Genomic DNA, 20585 nt, shown 5'->3' on the forward strand with positions numbered 1-20585 from the left:
CAGGGACAGCCTTCCCATCCGAGGTGTGACTAACCCTGACTTTCTGCAGGGTGTCCAGTGAGGCAGCAAGGTCCTCCAGCTCCATGCGTAGACTCTGTTTCTCCTTGTCCAGCTTGGCCCTGGTCCTCTGGAGACTCTCACACTGCTCTCCCAGCTCTGCCATCGCATCACCATGACGCTTCCTTAGAGACGCAGCCAAGGCCTCTGATTGGATAGAAGACTCCTCCAAGTCCCTTCTCAGACGCTGGAGCTCCGCCTCCCGCTTTTTATTTACTTCAATCTGAGGGGAGTGATGGAGGGAGTGAGAGGGGAAGGTCGAAGCTAGTCATCCCATTTACAATGGCTATGATTACTGTTACATTCCTCCCATTACTGGTCAAATGGAGTGACATGTGAAGTGCCAATACATCTCAGGGTTACATGCTAGAGTGTGTTTGTCTGCATGTGTACCTGTGAAGCTGTGGCCCCCCCTGCCTCCTCCAGTCGGTCAGTAAGGTCATCCAGTTCTCTGGTCAGATCAGCTCTCTGCTTCTCCACCTACAAAACAAAGTCATTTGTAGTGTCTCATAATAGACTTAACAATTACAAATTAGTTGGCTAGAGGCCAGTGCTCATGCAAGATTTGTTTCTGGGTGCAATTGCATCAGAAAAAGATCCGGCTCAGTTTATCACATACAGTTTCCTCTCCACACACAGTGACATCATCAAAGTGAGACTCTTGTCGGTGGGTTATATCTTCCTTGTGTGAACCAGCTGTGGTCATCTATGTAACAGCCTGAGAGCATCTAAAGTGACAAAACATTGATAGCTGCAGTTTTATTAATTAAATATGCTGGAAACACTGCAAAGATGTTGGTAAGTAAACATCCCTGCAGATTCGATCTGGACCCACCAAAATTATCCCACATCCTGGGGATTTCTGTGATTGAAAGACACCAACAGGAAGTGGCCTCCACAGGGTTCAGAGGTCAGGATCAGCGAACAGCAGGGAGGAGCATCCATTGCAAAGTCCAAATATTGAGCGACTCCTATTTCTTGGTCATCTACAGTAGCTACTACCAGCTCTGTGTTTCCAGGTAGAGAAGTGTAAATGATTTAAATGTCTATATAAAAATCTATGTTGTGCTAGACCAGACTAAGCATCATCTCCATAAATGTAATCTTCAAAGGACAATCACAATCAGAGTGGTAATGACAGGCTTGGGTGATGTTTATCTAAAACTTGAGGCATTTCCATTATAAAACAAGGCAACACATGTAACGGTTATAGTACTCTGAAACATATGGTCGTGAAATGCACAAACGATCAAAGCTTTAGATGTTCCAGTTGAACGCTGTTGTTGGTTTTATGTTGATATTTTACTGCTGTTTTAAAGCTGTTGTGAATGTTGAGAGGGTCTGTAGCCCTTTCCTCCAATCAAATGACCCAGTGGCCTCGTGGATGGAATGTTCTAAATGTTTTTCAAAGTGAAATGTTTTTCATACAAAAAAAGTTTTTTTTTTTAAACGACAAATATCTGGTGTTTCTATGTCAAACTGTTTTTTGTTATATTTCAGTCTTCTGTGATGTACAGTTGAAGTCGGAAGTTAACATACACTTAGGTTGGAGTCATAAACTCGTTTTTCAACCACTCCACAAATGTCTTGTCAATATCAAACTGTAGTTTTGTCAAGTCAGTTAGGACATCTACTTTTTACTACTAGTAATTTTTCCAACAATTGTTTACAGACAGATTATTTCACTTTTATAATTCACTGTGTCATAATTCCAGTGGTTCAGAAGTTTACATACACTAAGTTGACTGTGCCTTTAAACAGGTTGGAAAATTCCAGAAAATGATGTCATAGCTTTAGAAGCTTCTGATAGGCTAATTGACATCATTTGAGTCAATTGGCGGTGTACCTGTGGATGTATTTCAAGGGCTACCTTCGAACTTAGTGCCTCTTTGCTTGACATCATGGGAAAATCAAAAGAAATCAGCCAAGACCTCAGAAAACATTTTTAGACCTCCACTAGTCTGCTTCATCCTTGGGAGCAATTTCCAAACGTCTGAAGGTACCACGTTCATCTGTACAAACAATAGTATGCAAGTATAAACACCATGGGACCCCGCAGCCGTCATACCGCTCAGGAAGGAGATGCGTTCTGTCTCCTAGAGATGAACATACTTTGGTGCGAAAAGTGCAAATCAATCCCAGAACAACCGCAAAGGACCTTGTGAAGATGCTGGAGGAAACGGGTACAAAAGTATCTATATCCACAGTAAAACGAGTCTTATATTGACATAACCAGAAAGGCTACACAGCAAGGAAGAAGCCACTGCTCCAAAACCACCATAAAAAAGCCAGACTACGGTTTGCAACTGCACATGGGGACAAAGATTGTACTTTTTGGAGAAATATCATCTGGTCTGATGAAACAAAAATAGAACTGTTTGGCCATAATGACCATCGTTATGTTTGGAAGAAAAATGGGGAGGCTTGCAAGCTGAAGAACACCATCCCAACGTGAAGCAATGTCACACCCTGACCATAGTTTGCTTTGTATTTTTCTATGTTTTGTTTGGTCAGGGTGTGATCTGAGTGGACATTCTATGTTGGATGTCTAGTTTGTCTGTTTCTGTGTTTGGCCTGATATGGTTCTCAATCAGAGGCAGGTGTTAGTCGTTGTCTCTGATTGGGAGCCATATTTAGGTAGCCTGTTTTGTCATTTTGGGTTGTGGGTGATTGTTTATGTTAGTTGCTTGTGTCAGCACAGTTCTCATTATAGCTTCACGGTCGTTATTCATTTATTGTTTTGTATAGTTTGTATTCAGTGTTCAGTGCTTTCTTTAATTAAAAAATCATGAACACATACCCCGCTGCATTTTGGTCTGCTCCTTATGACGATCGTGACAAGCAAGGGGGTGGCAGCATCACGTTGTGGGGTGCTTTGCTGCAGGAGGGGCTGGTGCACTTCACAAAATAGATGGCAGGGAAAATGAGGTGGATATATTGAAGCAACATCTCAAGACATCAGTCAGGAGGTTAAAGCTTGGTTGCAAATGGGTCTTCCAAATGGACAATGACCCCAAGAATACTTCCAAAGTTGTGGCAAAAAGGCTTAAGGACAACAAAGTCAAGGTATTGGAGTGGCTGTCACAAAGCCCTGACCTCAATCCTATAGAACATTTGTGGGCAGAACTGAAAACGTATGTGCGAGCAATGAGGCTTACAAACCTGACTCGGTTACATCAGCTCTGTCAGGAGGAATGGGTCACAATTCACCCAACTTATTGTGGGAAATTTGTGGAACTCGTCCCGAAACGTTTGACACAAGTTAAAGAATTTAAAGGCAAAGCTACCAAATACTAATTGAGTGTATGTAAACTTCTGACCCACTGGGAATGTGATGAAAGAAATAAAAGCTGAAATAATTTTCTCTATTGTTCTCGCATTTCACATTCTTAAAATAAAGTGGTGACTGACCTTAGACAGGGAATTTACTAGGATTAAATGTCAGGAATTGTGAAAAACTGAGTTTAAATGTATTTGGCTAAGGTGTATGTAAACTTCCAGCTTCAACTGTGTATAAAGTGTCATAATGGGATGCAAACTCTAAATGGAATATTTCAACTCTATCTGACATAAAACAGTTATCTTCTTTTCTTAAGACCATAACCATGTGTGTGAGGTGTACACTTTTGTTTCAAAGTAGATTTGTTAAAGACTACTAAGAAACACTCTGATGTAGCCCACTGCAGTAGAAGGTTAAAGCTTCAGTCCACTGGTAGTGTTTGGTAGGCCACACTACCTCAAAGCCAAGTGTGTTTGTCCATGTACAGTATTTGTGCCTGCTTCCTGATATTCTACATTACGTATTTTCTGTATAGTCTTCCTCTTGACATGGTTAATCAGCACTCAAAGTGAAAACAGACTAATCTCATTTCAGCGCCAACCAAGCAGAGGGATCTCATCTTTCAGTTTCCTGTGCACTCACCCCTCCCCACTCTACCACTATAGCTCCCTATCTCTGTCTCGCCCATGCACTCTGACCTCTGACCTGTTTCTGTCATCACTCTCGTCCAGTCCATGGACAGTGTCAACAGCTACTTCAGCTCAATACACTTCACAACTGTTCCCTTTCTGTTGTAAACGAAAGAGGTTAAAGGAAGGTGAGCTTTGTCTTAGTCCATGTGGAATAGCAGACAACTCTTGTTTGCATGAGAGTGTCAGGGAGTTTGGGTGAGCGTGTGTGTGTGTCCGACATTCCACTGGGGAGAAGATCCCATGGAAAACGGTGCCGGCACTATCTCCTCATCTCTCCCTACCTGAGCTGAGCCAGACAATGGACAGCCTGTCTGCAGCACTGGTATGTGTGTTAGAGACACTGAGATAAAGCTTTACAAGTCTCTGCCTGTCTCTCACACTCTGCTGGCTTTAATAGGAGGCAGGGGGAGCACAGGGCTATTAGTTAAGTATACCACCCAGTGTGTGTGTGTGTGTGTGCCACCCAGAGCTGGGGAAGAAGTGTGCAAACAGCCTAAAGGGACTGGATGTCACTTCATTCACCACCAGTGAGGATGAAAAATGTATGTTTCTATCTCTGGCCTGCTTATTGCCACAGTGGAATCGCAGCAGGGTCGGTCTCTCTAAACTACACACAAAACTCAAGTCTCGTTTCACATAAGAAGGGGTTAACAATCTCCTCCTACTGTTAAGTGAACAATCTTCTCTTCTACTAGGGATTGGTTTGACATGGACTAAGCTCAGAGTTTTAAACCCCGTTTGTAGCCTTAACATACAAATATACCAGATGCCTTTTGGCCACCTTGGCACACTGAAGAAGGAGTGTGCCAAAAAATGATCCTTGTCCATTACTTCTGTCACGCTCGTGCGGAGCAAGGTGGAGGAGAGAGTGTGTGTGTGTGTGTCCATTTGTGTTTTCATGCGTGTTTGGAATGGTCGGATGTAGGGGCTCTGTTTGCCTCCGGGGCTGCTCTGTGAGTTAACCAGAAACACCAGGGCTTTCCTCTCATTTATTATCACAGGTGCAGCTGATTTGGGGTAACCACCAGAGGCACGGGACAGACCTATTTACCCCACCAGTATGCCAAACACCAGGTCCCCCAAACCCCGTCACTCCCATTTGCCTCAATCCCACTTCCCTACTCCAACTGAACCCTCCACTACCCTTCCTGTCTGAAATCAACCTCTCACCTTACCGATTCTTCTCTATTTCATTCTCCAAACCTAACTCCCTTCCCCAGTATTCCTCCTTCTCTCTCCTTGACTTCCCTTCCAAGGTTTCAATCCTATGACAACTCCTAGCTGCACCACATCTCAGAGTATTACAGCCGGGCAAAGCTCATCTCATCCCACAGCACCTTGGACTGCTCTAGTCTCTGACTGATATGTGATACAGGACTCTCCCTCAGGAAGCTCCGCCATCCAACACCACAAACATTCACTCGGACAGTTCAGGACATGCCTTGCATTGACCACAGTAGACAGCAGGACATGCCTTGCACTGACCACAGTAGACCGCAGTACTGGCAACAGCACCTCAAAACATAACGCTAACTCTAGCACACACCCCTATAACACTAATGACAGCCCAACTCCAGTGAGTTATGGATGCAATAGGTTTGATAGAGTTAGGTGATAATGTAGGGGTTACAGTACTGGACCAGTGACAGATGTACTGTACCTTAGCTCTCATGGTTCTTTCTGTCTCCAGTTCCTCCTCCAGCTCCTCGATACGGACCTAAGGAGAGCCGAGAGAGCATTGTCCTCATTACATGCATGTGCTAGCATTTCATAGAATCACTGCAACTTTCTGACAGATTTGAATAATTCCCATTGTCCCAGTAAACCTACATAGTCTGCAGAAATACAATGTTTTGTCTGGGCAAATAAGAGGCACTACCCCGTTGTTGGTTTGCTATTTCAGGGCAGTAGGTTTGTGGTGTGAGATATTCTCATTCTCTGTATTTCTCCCTGGGTTGGTTTAGCATGCCAGTGGTTTTTTTTCTTCACAGCAGGAATGTCAGCAGCAGCAGTAGCCTCCATCATTATTTCTACTCTGACCCTCAGACTGAGTCTGCATGGGACTGGGCTTTCATATCAGGTCAGTCAGCTCAACAGAGAATATCAACTGTCATTTCACATTATCTTTAATTCATACATGGCGGCCCAACGGGTGGGACGACAGTAATGAAGGATTTCACTTCATGGAATTATCGGGTTCATGTTGCAATATTTGATTATATTATAATTGTTACTATAGCTGAATGATTTATTGCACTTTCATCATTAATATATGACATCTATGACATACAATTGTAGGCTATTATTGCTTCAGTATAGATGCAATGTCATGCAGCTTCTCATCACAATAATGGATCTCTAAGTACATTTCAGTTTTCCCAATATCATAACTCAATTCACTGACACACAGGTTGTTTATGCCCTTTTGACACAAACGTATTGCTAGAGTTTCTAAACATTGCAGTCTTCAGGCTCCAAGTCATGTCATGTTCTGTGGTATCTACAGCTCCATCTTGTCTCAGTGTCAGGAAGTGTGTCTAACATGTACCGTATAGCCCCAGGACATCACACACACACACACACACACATAGCCAACTCTCTCACTACTAACCACAAAACGCAGAGACTTGGGGAAACACCAAACAAAGTTCCACACTCTACACACACAGGCAGGGTCATAACTTTTAATATCTCAATCACACTCCTTTTTTTTAAACCTTATTTTACTAGGTAAATTAACTGAGAACATATTTTCATGTACAGCAATGACCTGGGGAATAGCTACAGGAGAGAGGAAGAATGAGCCAATTGGAAGCTGGGGATTATTAGGTGACCATGAGGGCCAAATTGGAAATTTAGCCAAGACACCGGGTTTAACACCATACTCTCACAATAAGTGCCATGGGATCTTTAGTGACCACAGCGAGACAGGACACCCGTTTAACATTCCATCTGAAAGATGGCGTCCTACACAGGGCAATGTCCCCAACCACTGCCCAGGGGCATTGAGATATTTTTTTTAGACCAGAGGAAAGAGTGCCTCCTACTGGCACTCGAACACCACTTCCAGCAGCATCTGGTCTCCCATCAAGGACCAACCTTACATAGCTTCAGAGGAAAGCTAGGAGTCTGGTGCAGGGTGCTAACCTTCCCCAAACAGAAACTGTGGATTGATGGCAGCATTCGCGCAAAACTGAAAGCACGAACCATTGCTTTTAATCAGGGCAAGGCGACCAAAATCATGACCGAATACAAACAGTTTAGCTATTCCCTCCGCAAGGCAATCAAACAAGCTAAGCGTCAGTATAGAGACAAAGTAGAGTTGCAATTCAACAGCTCAGACATGAGGTATGTGGCTGGGTCTACAGTCAATCACGGACTACAAAAAGAAAACCAGCCTCGTCGTGGGCCATGATGTCTTGCTCCCAGACAAACTAAATAACTTCTTTGCTCGCTTTGAGGACAATACAGTGCCACCGACATGGCCCGCTACCAAAACCTGCTGGCTCTCCTCTGTGGCCAATGTGAGTAAAACATTTTAACGTGTTAACCCTTGCAAGGATGCCGACCCAGACGGCATCCCTAGCTGCGCCCTCAGAGCATGCGCAGACCAGCTGGCTGGTGTGTTTACAGACATTCAATCAATCTTCATCCCAGTCTGCTGTTCCCACATGCTTCAAGAGGGCCACCATTGTTCCTGATCCCAAGAAAGCTAAGGTAACTGAGCTAAATGACTATCGCCCAGTAGCACTCACTTCCGTCATCATGAAGTGCTTTGAGAGACTAGTAAAGGACCATATCACCTCCACCCTACCTTACACCCTAGACCCACTCCAATTTGCTTACCGCCCCAGTAGGTCCACAGACGACACAATCACACTGCACACTGCCCTAACCCATCTGGACAAGAGGAATACCTATGTAAGAATGCTGTTCATCGACTACAGCTCAGCATTTAACACCATAGTACCCTCCAAACTTGTCATTAAGCTCGTGACCCTGGGTCTCGACGCTGCCGTGTGCAACTGGGTCCTGGACTTCCTGACGGGCCGCCCCCAGGTGGTGAGGGTAGGAAATAACGTCTCCACCCCGCTGATCCTCAACACTGGGACCCCACAGGGTGCGTTCTCAGCCCTCTCCTGTTTTCCCTGTTCACCCATGACTGCGTGGCCATGCACGCCTCCAACTCAATCATCAAGTTTGCAGACGACACTACAGTGGTAGGCTTGTTTACCAACAACGACGAGACGGCCTACAGGAAGGAGGTGAGGGCCATCGGAGTGTGGTGTCTGGAAAATAACCTCACACTCAATGTCAACAAAACAGAGGAGATGATCGTGGACTTCAGGAAACAGCAGAGGGCGCATCCCCTATCCACATCGACGGGACAGTAGTGGAGAAGGTGGAAAGTTTTAAGTTCCTCGGTGTACACATCCCGGACAAACTGAAATGGTTCACCCACACAGACAGCGTAGTGAAGAAGGCGCAGCCACCAAAAACACTCACAAACTTTTACAGATGCACAATCGAGAGCATCCTGTCGGGCTGTATCACCGCCTGGTATGGCAACTGCTCCGCCCCCAACCGTAAGGCTCTCCAGAGGGTAGTGAGGTCTGCACAACGCATGACCGCGGGCAAACTACCTGCCCTCCAGGACACCTACACCATCCGATGTCACAGGAAGGCCAAAAAGATCATCAAGGACAATAACCACTCCAGCCACTGCCTGTTCACCTCACTATCATCCAGAAGGCGAGGTCAGTACAGGTGCATCAAAGCTGGGACAGAGAGACTGAAACACAGCTTCTATCTCAAGGCCATCAGACTGTTAAACAGCAATCACTAACATTGAGTGGCTGCTGCCAACATACTGACTCCTCTCTAGCCACTTTAATAATAAAACATTGAATGTAATAAATGTATCACTAGCCACTTTAAACAATGCCACTTTATATAATGTTTACATACCCTACATTACTCATCTCATATGTATACACTGTACTCTATACCATCTACTGCTTCTAGCCTATGGCGTTCTGTACCATCACTCATCCATATATTTTTATGTACATATTCTTATTCATTCCTTTACACTTGTGTGTGTAAGAAAGTTGTTGTTAAATTGTTAGATTACTTGTTAGATATTACTGCATGGTCAGAACTAGAAGCACAAGCATTTTGCCTCATTTTGCTAACCATGTGTATGTGACAAGTACAATTTGATTTGGTATGCTGCTGGCCCTAATCATCTCTAAGTCAAATGAGTTTTAGTGATGACAGTAAACCGGTATAATATATGCAAATATTTCAACAATACTCTACAGGTAGCAAAACAACCAGGAGGCTAGTCATTCAGATAACATCGGTATAACTTTAGCTAATAACATTCAAGCTTCCTATGAATGGCACAAGCCCACACAAACGTTCCAGAGCATGCAAAAAGAAAGAGGAGAGGAGGATAAAAGAGAGCGAGCGAGCGAGAGAAAAGTGGTGTAGAAACTCACGTGCCAGCGCAGGACCTCAGCAGAGAGCACAGCCATGGTGAGGCAGCAGCAGCCCAACTGACTGACTGACTCTCCCCAACACTCTCTCTCTCTCACACACATACCGACACACACACACACATGCTGCTGTGCTCCACTCAGCGGAGCCGCTTCTCCTCGGGCATTCTACACTCCACACTTCCTGACACACACACAGAGAGAGAGTAGCAGAGCTCCCCGACTGCTCTATTTAATACATTGTGTCTGTTACTTCTCCCCCGGTCAACTTTGCCTGAAACTGTTATCGCTAATATTTTGATACAATAATACTGCCCTGTAGAATAACAGTTTGTTGGACCACCTGTTTTTTTTCCTTCTGAACATGCCTGGGAACTGCTGTACTGGCACACTATTGTGTTTTACCACAGTAAGTCCATTTCAGCATCATCGTATAAGCATAAGACACCGCAAAAGGAAACAAAACCGTTAGCCCATTATTACAGTGGACTTTTGGACGGTCTGATATCTGAAATTGCACTTACTTAAACTTTCCACATTAGGGGCTCTTTTTCCCCAGTGCAACTCTCCACCATTTTAAATTGAGCATAAATTGCAATCACATGTGAGTTGAGCCTGATGGCTCGGTGATTGTATCTGAGGGGTATTCTATAGCGTGGGCAGCTATATCCTGTCAACCCCCCTCAGAGAGCCCTCCGAGAGGGGAACCAGACCAGAGGCTGAACGATTAGTCTCTCCTGGCACACGCCTACCACAGACCTGCTCCTGCATCAAACTAACCTCATTACAGACTCTACTCCTATCAATAGAACTCTCTATACTGTCCACATACGTATGCTCTGATAATTTCAGACTTTAAGCTCGAAAAGTTCTGGAATAAGAACACTTTGTTTTGTTTTTTTAAAACGCCTTCAGATGGAGCTGTAGCTACCATGGCAATGCCCTGGTGATTTCATTGACTGGAGCGATGGCCAGGTAATTCAAGGCTGTTACCTCATCAGTCTCTATCTGGAACCTAACAGGGTTCTTCAGCTGTCCCCATAGTAGAACCCTTTGAATAACCCTTTTTGGTTGCAGGCAGAACCCTTTTGGTTCCATGTACAACCCTTTCCACCGAGAGTTCTATATGGAACCCAAAAGGGTTCTACCTGGAACCAAAAACGCTTACCCTATGGGGGATAGCCGAAGAACCATTTTGGAATCTTTTTTTCTAAGAGTGTAGCTGAGGACAGGAAGGTCAAAATCATATTATTAAAAACGATGTGCTCTGTGTACAGTACCCAGGTGGCTGAGGGCCTGGCTCCTGTCCTGTGTTACTTTTTCACACGTACTGGACATGCAAACCCACATCTGCTTTAAAGCAAAACTTTAAAAATACTGGTCACAAACTAGTTCATGATGATTGACTTGACCTCTGACCTCACACAATGATCCCTTTTCAGTCCACTAGAATTGCTTTATTATAAACACCATAAAACCAGCCATTAAACATCTCCCACCTCCGAGATGGAAGTGAATAGCATGCATCTGCTCCCCCCATTCTACAACTGCATTCATATTGTGTCTGCCAAAGCTGCTTTGAACTGTAGAGGAGTAGTGGGAGCTCCATCATCATAGGTCTTCACTAGCCAACTCTCCCCCACGTACACAATATAAATACAGAACATTGCACTGTAAAGAACGCAAGCTGTTCAGAGCTATTTCAAAGCTATTCAGAGCTATCTCTTTGAGCTACAACTCTCCTAAGAAGCAGCTGAAATGCATAACTGCTACCCCCAGCAGTACATTGTGCTTTAACTGTACTGTAGGGGGGGAAGATAGCTACATCATAAATGAGATATCTCTTTGATTTCCTGTGAGCTACAATGCTGTCTTGGGAATCTTGATATATTCATGTGACCTTTATATTTAAACCACACGCGAGTGGGCGAGCAATAATCTGGTCTTTTGTTCAGCGCTGGCCTGGCCTGGACACCTGCATCTTTATCTGTGGGAGGAGATGCTGATCATGATCCAAACACACACAGACACACACACACACACACACAGGCTTCATTGATGGGATAATGCCAGGGCTACAGTAAATGTGAAAACATGACCACTCTCACCGACACACCGATCGTCTTTCAGTCCCTCGTTCACCCAGCAGACAGACAAAGACAGTCTTTATTCCTCTGTTCTTTCCCAACCTCTGGATAGAGGATCAAGGAACTGGAGTTATCCATGGATCTCAGGAGGAGTTTACCTGATCTGCCCCTTTTTGCTTTTACCACTCTCTCTTTTTCCTCAATCTGTCGCTCTGTTTCTCTCTTGGTTTCTCTTTCCACCTCTGTCTTTCTTTCTCTCTGCATCTCTGTGTGTCTCTCTCTGTTTCTCTTCTTGGCTCTCTTTCCGTCCCTCTGTTTATCTGCAACTCCTTCAGTGTCTCTCTCAATCTCATTATTTTGCATGAAGGAACAGAGCCAGACAAAACACATGTTCATCTGCAAGTTCCAGTGGCGGAGAGAGATAATCGTGTTGGAGCGACAGTATGCCACTGCTTGTCAACGTTGTTCCCGTAACCTTGTCTTCCGTGGGCCTTTTCATCATTTTGGGGTCGACAGGTAGTCTAGCGGTTAAGAGTGTTGTTATTTTGCGGGTTAAAAGGTTGTTGGTTTGAATCCCTGAGCTGACAACATGAACAAAATCTGCCGATGTGCATTTAACCCTAATTGACCCTGTAAGTCACTCTGGAGAAGAGTGTCTGCAAAAATGTAATGCAATGACAACTGCAAATAGTACAATAAAACCAAACGTCCTGTTAAAGTAATCATTTCAGCGTTATTACGTGCTCATTCAGGCATTTATGCCAGATATAAGAACTGAATGACCTGAATGTTATTTTAGTTGCGTAGGCACTGTTGAATCAAAAAGAAAATGCAACCTCTTTCCCAATCATTGACATACTTTTGGACTGAATGTGGAAACACAACAAGCTGCAGGGCGCATAGTTTTTTTTTTTAATCTTCTGAGGACATGAAGCCCATTTACATAGTGTCTGATTTGCAGATACTTTGCACTATAATGACTTATTTATAAAACATTATTTCACTAGGAAGGCTCTTGTGATTTTGAAGTGCATCTTTGCAAACCGTAACCTGAACGGAGAAGTCAAAGGGCAATGTCTACACAGCATATATCCACAGAGAGTGAAGGAGTTAACTCTCTAAGAGATGCCAGGCTATTGATGTTTATCAGTTCAGATGGAGGTTAACTCTCTATAAGAGAGGCCAGGCTATAGATGTTTATCAGTTCAGATGAAGGATGTGTGTTTTTACCAGCTCCTCATTCTCCTGACAGGCAGGGGGCTGTGAAACCAGCCCACCAATCAGAGGACAGAACACAGCCGTGGTGCTGAAAAGTAGGAATGCAGATCTCTCCTTGACATCCCGACCAGGAGCAACCCCCTTCAATCTTACCCCTCAAATCCACCTCACCCCCCCCCCCCTTAATCCCCCAATCCTCCCACTCTCTCCGACACGTCTTAATGCCTTCCGACCCCTGACCCTACACCCCCTCTTCCAACTCAACCCATCACCCTCCCCCTTGCCACCTCACAATATGTCTCAATGCCTCCTACCCCTGACCCCAACTCCCTTTAAAGTCCTTCAAACCCACAACATTACCCCTCTCCCCTCCCACCCCTCAATATCTCCACTCAAACACCCCTTCAACTCCAGTCTGGGTCCAACCTGCAGCTCCTTGTTCCTCCTATGCAGGCTGATGTTTAGGGCCTCTTCTGCCTCCAGCTTGGTACTGGTGCTGGTTATCTCCACATCTCTCCTTGAGAAAGAGAGAGAGAATATATCAATATCATCATACCTTTTCCACAGTAAACTGCCCTGTGAGGGGACATGCTCAGCAGAGAGAATGAGTGGCAGACCTCGTTTGATCCTGGTGGTGCAACAAGGTGACTCACTCATTTGATTGGCATTCACAAGTGAGAATAATATTGTGCAACGAGGATGAATGACTTCAAGGACCCCTCTTCCTTTGAAAATGAATTTTTTTTTTGTTGTTGTGAGAAACAGAGGTGTGTGAGTGAAAGAGAACGAGGGAAGGAAAGGGGGGAAATTAATGAATGACATCTGACGTCAAGGCCCAGTTCTGTTTTGGTAATGAAAATGTTATTGCGTTTGTGTCCTGTATGTCACAGCTGGTTCTACTCTCCAGGTAAAGGTCAGAGAACACCTTCCTCCATTCAGCCTCATATTACTGAGAGGCACATACCAACAAGTTAGGACATTACTGAAACCCTGGCCTGAGGCCCTGAGCCCTTAAAATCTAGATAACAGTCCTCTGCACTACTGATATCATGTTATAACCTCCACCAGGCATCTGTTTTGCTGCAAGCCAGGGACATGCAATCCAAATGTCTGCAAGCAGCAAACCAAATACTGTTTCTGGACTGTTTTTTTTTTCATTTCTTGGATGTTGAACAGATATCATATGGCTGATATAGTATGCAGATGCAATTCCTTAGCAAAGACGTCAGTTGACAACACCTGGACTGTCGGTCTGCCAATTTCCCTTGTTTTGGTTGAGGATAAGATGGGTATTTCAACAGACTATAAAAGACTTTTCAACAGACCAGTCCCAACTCTATTGGGCCTATGAAAAAACTAGGCCTTTGCATTATATTTCTCTCTATAAATATCTCATATCTCTGTAACTCATTGTCTATAAGTTGTAATTGAACTCGTCAACTGTTATTTTTTCTATGATTTGCCATTGTCTATAACAGGGACGTCTTGCCCCACTAAAATATTAATTAGCCCCCCCCCCTAAATAAATCAATATATCAGTCAATATATTTTCTTTGTAAATCCTTTTTTTCGGCTGTTGATGCAGAGAATGCTGCACACGCTAGTGACCGTTAGGCCTACTCGTAGCTAACATTTTGGTTAACGTTACCTACTTCTGTGGCTTGAGACTGCTTGCTAACAGTAAACGGACAGGAAAAGGCTCTGACAGGACGGATTCATGTAGAGTTGGTAAGTGGAACAGAGGGCGAGAGAGTTCATTACTATAAACTTTGGTCATAATCAAAGCTTTGTTAACCAACACGTTTTTACATTGTAGGCAGCCTCACGTAAGACGTTGCGAGCTATCTAACGGTAACGTTAACGTATGTTGAATTTAAAAGACACCGTTATGTGACGATGATATCTAATTAACGTTGTATTTAATGTAGTTTTGCTATCTGTGCCAGGCTATAAATGAGACCGAGGACGTAACATCATGAACATATCTTTTCATACTCAATTTCTTTCATTCAGTACGCCATTGCAAAACAATTATCAGTAGGTCATGTGTAGAAAAGGCGACATAGTATTGATCGCAATGTCATTGTATTATCCTCAATTTCTCAACTGTCGGCTAAGCTAACGACTAATGTCAGCTGGATATATGGACATTTTTCAAGAGAGGCAATGCCAGCAGCTCTGCCGAAGGCCAATCCGGTGAGAAATGAAGATTTTACCAGTTCAAACAAATGAAACTTAAACTGATGAATCACCTATTAAGCCTTGAGTTATTGTAAATATGAGTTGAATAACAATACACGTCAAACACAGCAGACAAGAATGAGGGAAAGAAGCTGGAGGCTGAGGGAGCATGTCGAAGGTTAGTGACTCAAGAAAGACAGTAGATGTTTAAGCTTTCAGTTAAATTTATACAGCATTTGACATCATATGCCTTACTTTTGTTAGGCATAAATAAATGATTTTCATGACATCTTAAAATGTTCATGCAGAAAGAGAGGCTTCTGTGCAAGGCAGAGATCAACATGCGAGCTGTATAAGTGAGAGCGAGAGCAAGCATGCCCAGAGAGAGGGGGACAAGAAACAGATCCAGAGAGAGAGGACAAGCATGCCCAGAGAGAGAGGGACAAGAAACAGATCCAGAGAGAGAGGACAAGCATGCCCAGAGAGAGAGGGACAAGAAACAAATCCAGAGAGAGAGGACAAGCATGCCCAGAGAGAGAGGGACAAGAAACAGATCCAGAGCGAGAGGACAAGCATGCCCAGAGAGAGAGGGACAAGAAACAGATCAAGAGAGAGAGGACAAGCATGCCCAGAGAGAGAGGGACAAGAAACAGATCAAGAGAGAGAGGACAAGCATGCCCAGAGAGAGAGGGATAAGAAACAGATCCAGAGAGAGAGGACAAGCATGCCCAGATCAAGAAACAGATCAGAGAGAGAGGACAAGCATGCCCAGAGAGAGAGGGACAAGAAACAGATCCAGAGAGAGAGGACAAGCATGCCCAGAGAGAGAGGGACAAGAAACAGATCCAGAGAGAGAGGACAAGCATGCCCAGAGAGAGAGGGACAAGAAACAGATCCAGAGAGAGAGGACAAGCATGCCCAGAGAGAGAGGACAAGCATGCCCAGAGAGAGAGGACAAGCATGCCCAGAGAGAGAGGGACAAGAAACAGATCCAGAGAGAGAGGACAAGCATGCCCAGAGAGAGACAAGGCCCAGACAAGCATGCCCAGAGAGAGAGGGACAAGCATGCCCAGAGAGAGAGGGACAAGCATGCCCAGAGAGAGAGGGACAAGCATGCCCAGAGAGAGAGGGACAAGCATGCCCAGAGAGAGAGGGACAAGCATGCCCAGAGAGAGAGGGACAAGCATGCAAGCAAGCATGCCCAGAGAGAGAGGGACAAGAAACAGATCCAGAGAGAGAGGACAAGCATGCCCCGAGACAAGCATGCCCAGAGAGAGAGGACAAGCATGCCCAGAGAGAGAGGACAAGAAACAGATCCAGAGAGAGAGGACAAGCATGCCCAGAGAGAGAGGGACAAGAAACAGATCCAGAGAGAGAGGACAAGCATGCCCCGAGAGAGAAGACAAGCATGCCCAGAGAGAGAGGACAAGCATGCCCAGAGAGAGAGGGACAAGAAACAGATCCAGAGAAATGAAGTAGTCAAGCTGCTGCAGCAACTCCTTCCAGAAATTAGAGCAATTTTGGTGACAAAGACACTGGGCCCAGACAAGTGAAGCTGAATAACTGCCCACACAAAAGTTTTGGTACACAGAAAAGGGCATTTCAGCACTGCTGGTTTGAGAAATACAATTGTGTAGAGTAAAGCTTTCTGCTTTCCATGTAGAGTTTTTGGCAAAACCATTTACATTTGATCATTTTGTCAGTAATAGCTGCAAAAATTGGAAAAAAATCTTTGTCCATCTTCGGTAAACATGAGCTGGCACAAACACACAGAGACAGTGTTGTGGCAGAGCAAAGCTACCAGGCAACTAGCAATCATGGGAACATTGCTCAGATTTGAACATCTGCCCATGTTAGTGATATTGCAGAGAGAAGGGAGTATCTGTTGCAGTCACCTCAATGTTAGGAAGACAGGGACTCTCTTTCCGTGCCAATGATGAATCTAGTGAAAGAACAAATAGAGGGAACTTTCTTGAATGTATGGAGCTTTTGAAGGAGTTTGACCCTTTCCTGCAAAGGTACAATACTCCATCACATGTGACGTCATTCTGAGATTCTGAAGAGAGATACATGATCGAATGCTGTGTTCAGGGATGGGCAGTCTGAACAGTTGGCTCTGTGTGTTAGGTATGTGACAGAGGGGACAGTTAAGGAGCCTTTACTAGCACTAGCAGAAATCAAGTCATTTGATGCCCAATCAAAAGCAAATGAGTTGCAACAGCAGCTCCAAATGAGAGGCGTAGCAGGCCTAAAGTGTGTTGACCTATGATGGGGGTAGCAGGCCTAAAGTGTGTTGACCTATGATGGGGGTAGCAGGCCTAAAGTGTGTTGACCTATGATGGGGGTAGCAGGCCTGAAGTGTGTTGACCTATGATGGGGGTAGCAGGCCTAAAGTGTGTTGACCTATGATGGGGGTAGCAGGCCTAAAGTGTGTTGACCTATGATGGGGGTAGCAGGCCTAAAGTGCGTTGACCTATGATGGGGGTAGCAGGCCTAAAGTGCGTTGACCAATGATGGGTTAGCAGGCCTAAAGTGCACAGACCTATGATGGGGATAGCAGGCCTAAAGTGCGTTGACCTATGATGGAGGTAGCAGGCCTAAAGTGTGTTGACCTATGATGGGGGTAGCAGGCCTAAAGTGCACAGACCTATGATGGTGCAGCTGTCATGAGTGGGTCCAAAGGAGGTGTGCAAGCACATTTCAGAGTGCTGCATCTGGAGGCAGTATATGTACATTGCTATGCTCATGAGCATAATTTGGTGGTGTGTCATACTTGCAGGGCGATTCCGGAGGCTGCTGAGTTTTTCAGTTTCTTGGAGAATGTGTATTCGTTTTTCAATACATCCCTAGTTAACCACCACGAGTTCAAAGAAGCTCAGTCCAAACTTGGAATAGCATCAGCTGAACTTGAACAGCTCTCAAACACTCGCTGGGCATGCCAGCTGCGGTCCATTAATGCAGTCTTGGACACTAACTGCTATTTGTGATTGTCTATCTGCCATTGGATCCCCCATGGCTGTTGGTCTGAGAGCAAAGCTTCATAAGTTCTCCACCGTGCGTTTGCTACTGATGTTTCAGTCCCTTCTTTCTGTAACTGAGGGACGACAAGTTCCTCCAGAAAGAGACTGTAGACCTGGCAGAAGCTCGTTTCGGCAAACAAGCTGTATGTGACACACTGAAAGTCAAACGCACAGATGCATTTGCCACAGAACTTTATGACAGACCCAAAGCACTCAGTGAAATTCACAACATTCCAGAGGCAGATGCATCAAGAGAGCACAAACAAAGGAAAATGGGAGATTGTGGTGGAGAACCTCCTTGGGTTTAGGCACAGAATTGTCATGTTCCCAAACAATGAAAACAGAGTTGTTGCTCCCCTGCTTGGACAGGATGGTTTGTGAGCTTGACCAGCGATTCTCGACTGTAGATGCAGGTCTGCTCAAAGACATACAGGCATGCAGCCCCAACTCAAAAAGCTTCCTAGATACATCATGCTGAACTGAGTTTGCCGAGCACTACGGTAATGATGTTAAAACACAAGAGATGTTGGTAGCCAGAAAGTTTCTTGCCTGGAAAAGAAAGGCTGGACGTCCTCCCAAAGATGTACTTGCTGTGCATAACCTCCTGGATGATGATGTGTTTCCTTCTCTGAAGGAAATCATTCAGGTTTCCCTCACAGTTCCTGTGAGCAGCTGCTCCTGTGAAAGGTCATGTGCCGGCTGTACTCCTGGTTGCGTAAGACAATGGGTCAGAAAAGGCTTGCAAGTCTTGCAGTCATGTCCATTGCGGGTGAAGTGCTTGGGTCACTAAAGCCACAATAGTGTCATTGACCAATTTGCAACCTTTAAAAATAGGAGGTACACTTTGATGCATCCAACCACAAAATAAGCATCAAAAGAGAGAAGCTGGAGGAGCATTTCTGTAACAAAGGTTGTAATATTTGTTTGGGATCTTCCATGTGTCTGAATTATTGGGTTAATTTTGAGCAACAATTAACAAAAGGGTGAAACTTAAATTTAAAAAAAAAATCTAATGGTATAATATGACCTGCATGTCTACTCACTCACTCACTCACTCACTCACTCACTCACTCACTCACTCACTCACTCACTCACTCACTCACTCACTCACTCACTCACTCACTCACTCTCACACAAAATAAAATCCCAAAAGTATTTTGGCTACATAGTACAGCCATTTTGGTGCCTTTTGTTGGTGTTGGATGGATAGGGACAGAGTGGACTTTAATTTCTTAATTTGGATAGAATTTAAGTAAGTCATATTAATCAGTGTCGAACACAAACTATCAGACAGGTATACTTTTAGCCAACCTTGACCAAAAATAACCTTATTTTAATAGATTTCACACCCGTTGTTACTCTAAATACACATTGAGAAAAGACGTTTTGGGGGCTAAAACTCCTGGGGGAGTATGCCCAGACCCCCCTAAAATGGGCTTAGCCCCCCTATCTATGAATCTCTGGTGATGTCCCTGGTCTATAACCCACTTCTTGACTTAAACCGTTATTAAACTGTTATTAAGCATCTATAACCGATTTAACTGAGTGCCTATAACTGGCTTATTGAGCTTATAACTGGTGTATGAAGAGTGTATATAATCTACTTCTTCATGAGTTCCTCCAGGCTGCTCCTCATCCTCTCCATCTCAGTGAGGCTCTCCAGAGTGGACTTGCTGTCTCCCTCCAGCTTCCTCCTGCCTTTCTCCAGCTCCCCACGCTGATGCCGCTCCTGCTCTAACAGGTACTCCAACTGAGTGAGAGTGAGAGCGAGAGAATAACAATATGAGTTTTAAAGGTTCTGGGCTTCAATGGAGGGGACAGCATAACCGTTCATCAGCATCCGGTAAACATCACAGAGGCGTAACGTTCTTTGATCATATGTTACAATGATACTGTACCAATACCATAAAGCTAGACACTACTGAAGTCAAATTTGGCGCATCTCCCCCAAATACACTTACATCTTCCGCCTGCACCTGTAACTTTGCCCTCTCTTTGGTCAGGAGGTTCACCTTCTCCTCCTCGCTCTGCAGATCCTCAATGGCTTGCTGCATACAGGGATGAAACAAAATGGCTGAGTCTGGCCCACAGATGTATCTTAAATCTTTAATCCCCTATTGGGATTGCGTGCATCTGTCAGCCATACTGGATCTGAGGAGCCATGATGAGTTCATTTGGGTTGTTCAAGGGAATGCCAAGAGTGAGTCCTCTCTCTCTCCAACATCGATAACAGAAGACGGACACAAACTCATTGGGGTGACATGATGTATGTAACCCCACCATAACATCTGACCCTGTGACTGTATCCCTCATAACATTTTAGGAGCTTTGAGCCATTACCATTCCCACTTCTCACACTACTTGAATTGCTAAACTGTAACTTCCAGACATCGTCCACCACGCTGGACATGTATAATAAGCAGTCCGCGTACTGTAGGATAATGGCTCAGATTCTAAATGACTTTAACAGATTATATAGGATATCAAGCTGCTACTGTTGGTTACAGCATCTGGTATGCATTGCTGTACTGGGGTTCCTATAGCTGCAA

General features: G+C 44.6%; 1 protein-coding gene across 5 annotated transcripts in view; it reads right to left on the minus strand.

The window, feature by feature from the left end:
* Positions 1 to 20585, minus strand: part of LOC112224368 (myosin-16-like) — a 46878-nt gene that overhangs the window by 9923 nt on the left and 16370 nt on the right. For all 5 annotated transcript variants that reach the window (XM_024387879.2, XM_024387881.2, XM_042306079.1 and 2 more), the window contains 6 exons: positions 19998 to 20084; positions 19641 to 19786; positions 13262 to 13352; positions 5690 to 5746; positions 451 to 537; positions 35 to 280 (listed from right to left, as the gene is read on the minus strand). In XM_024387879.2, coding sequence (XP_024243647.1) covers positions 35 to 280; positions 451 to 537; positions 5690 to 5746; positions 13262 to 13352; positions 19641 to 19786; positions 19998 to 20084 — 714 coding nt within the window. The remainder of the gene's footprint in view (positions 1 to 34; positions 281 to 450; positions 538 to 5689; positions 5747 to 13261; positions 13353 to 19640; positions 19787 to 19997; positions 20085 to 20585) is intronic.

This window comes from Oncorhynchus tshawytscha, linkage group LG25 (assembly GCF_018296145.1).
Source record: "Oncorhynchus tshawytscha isolate Ot180627B linkage group LG25, Otsh_v2.0, whole genome shotgun sequence".
NCBI lineage: Eukaryota > Metazoa > Chordata > Actinopteri > Salmoniformes > Salmonidae > Oncorhynchus > Oncorhynchus tshawytscha.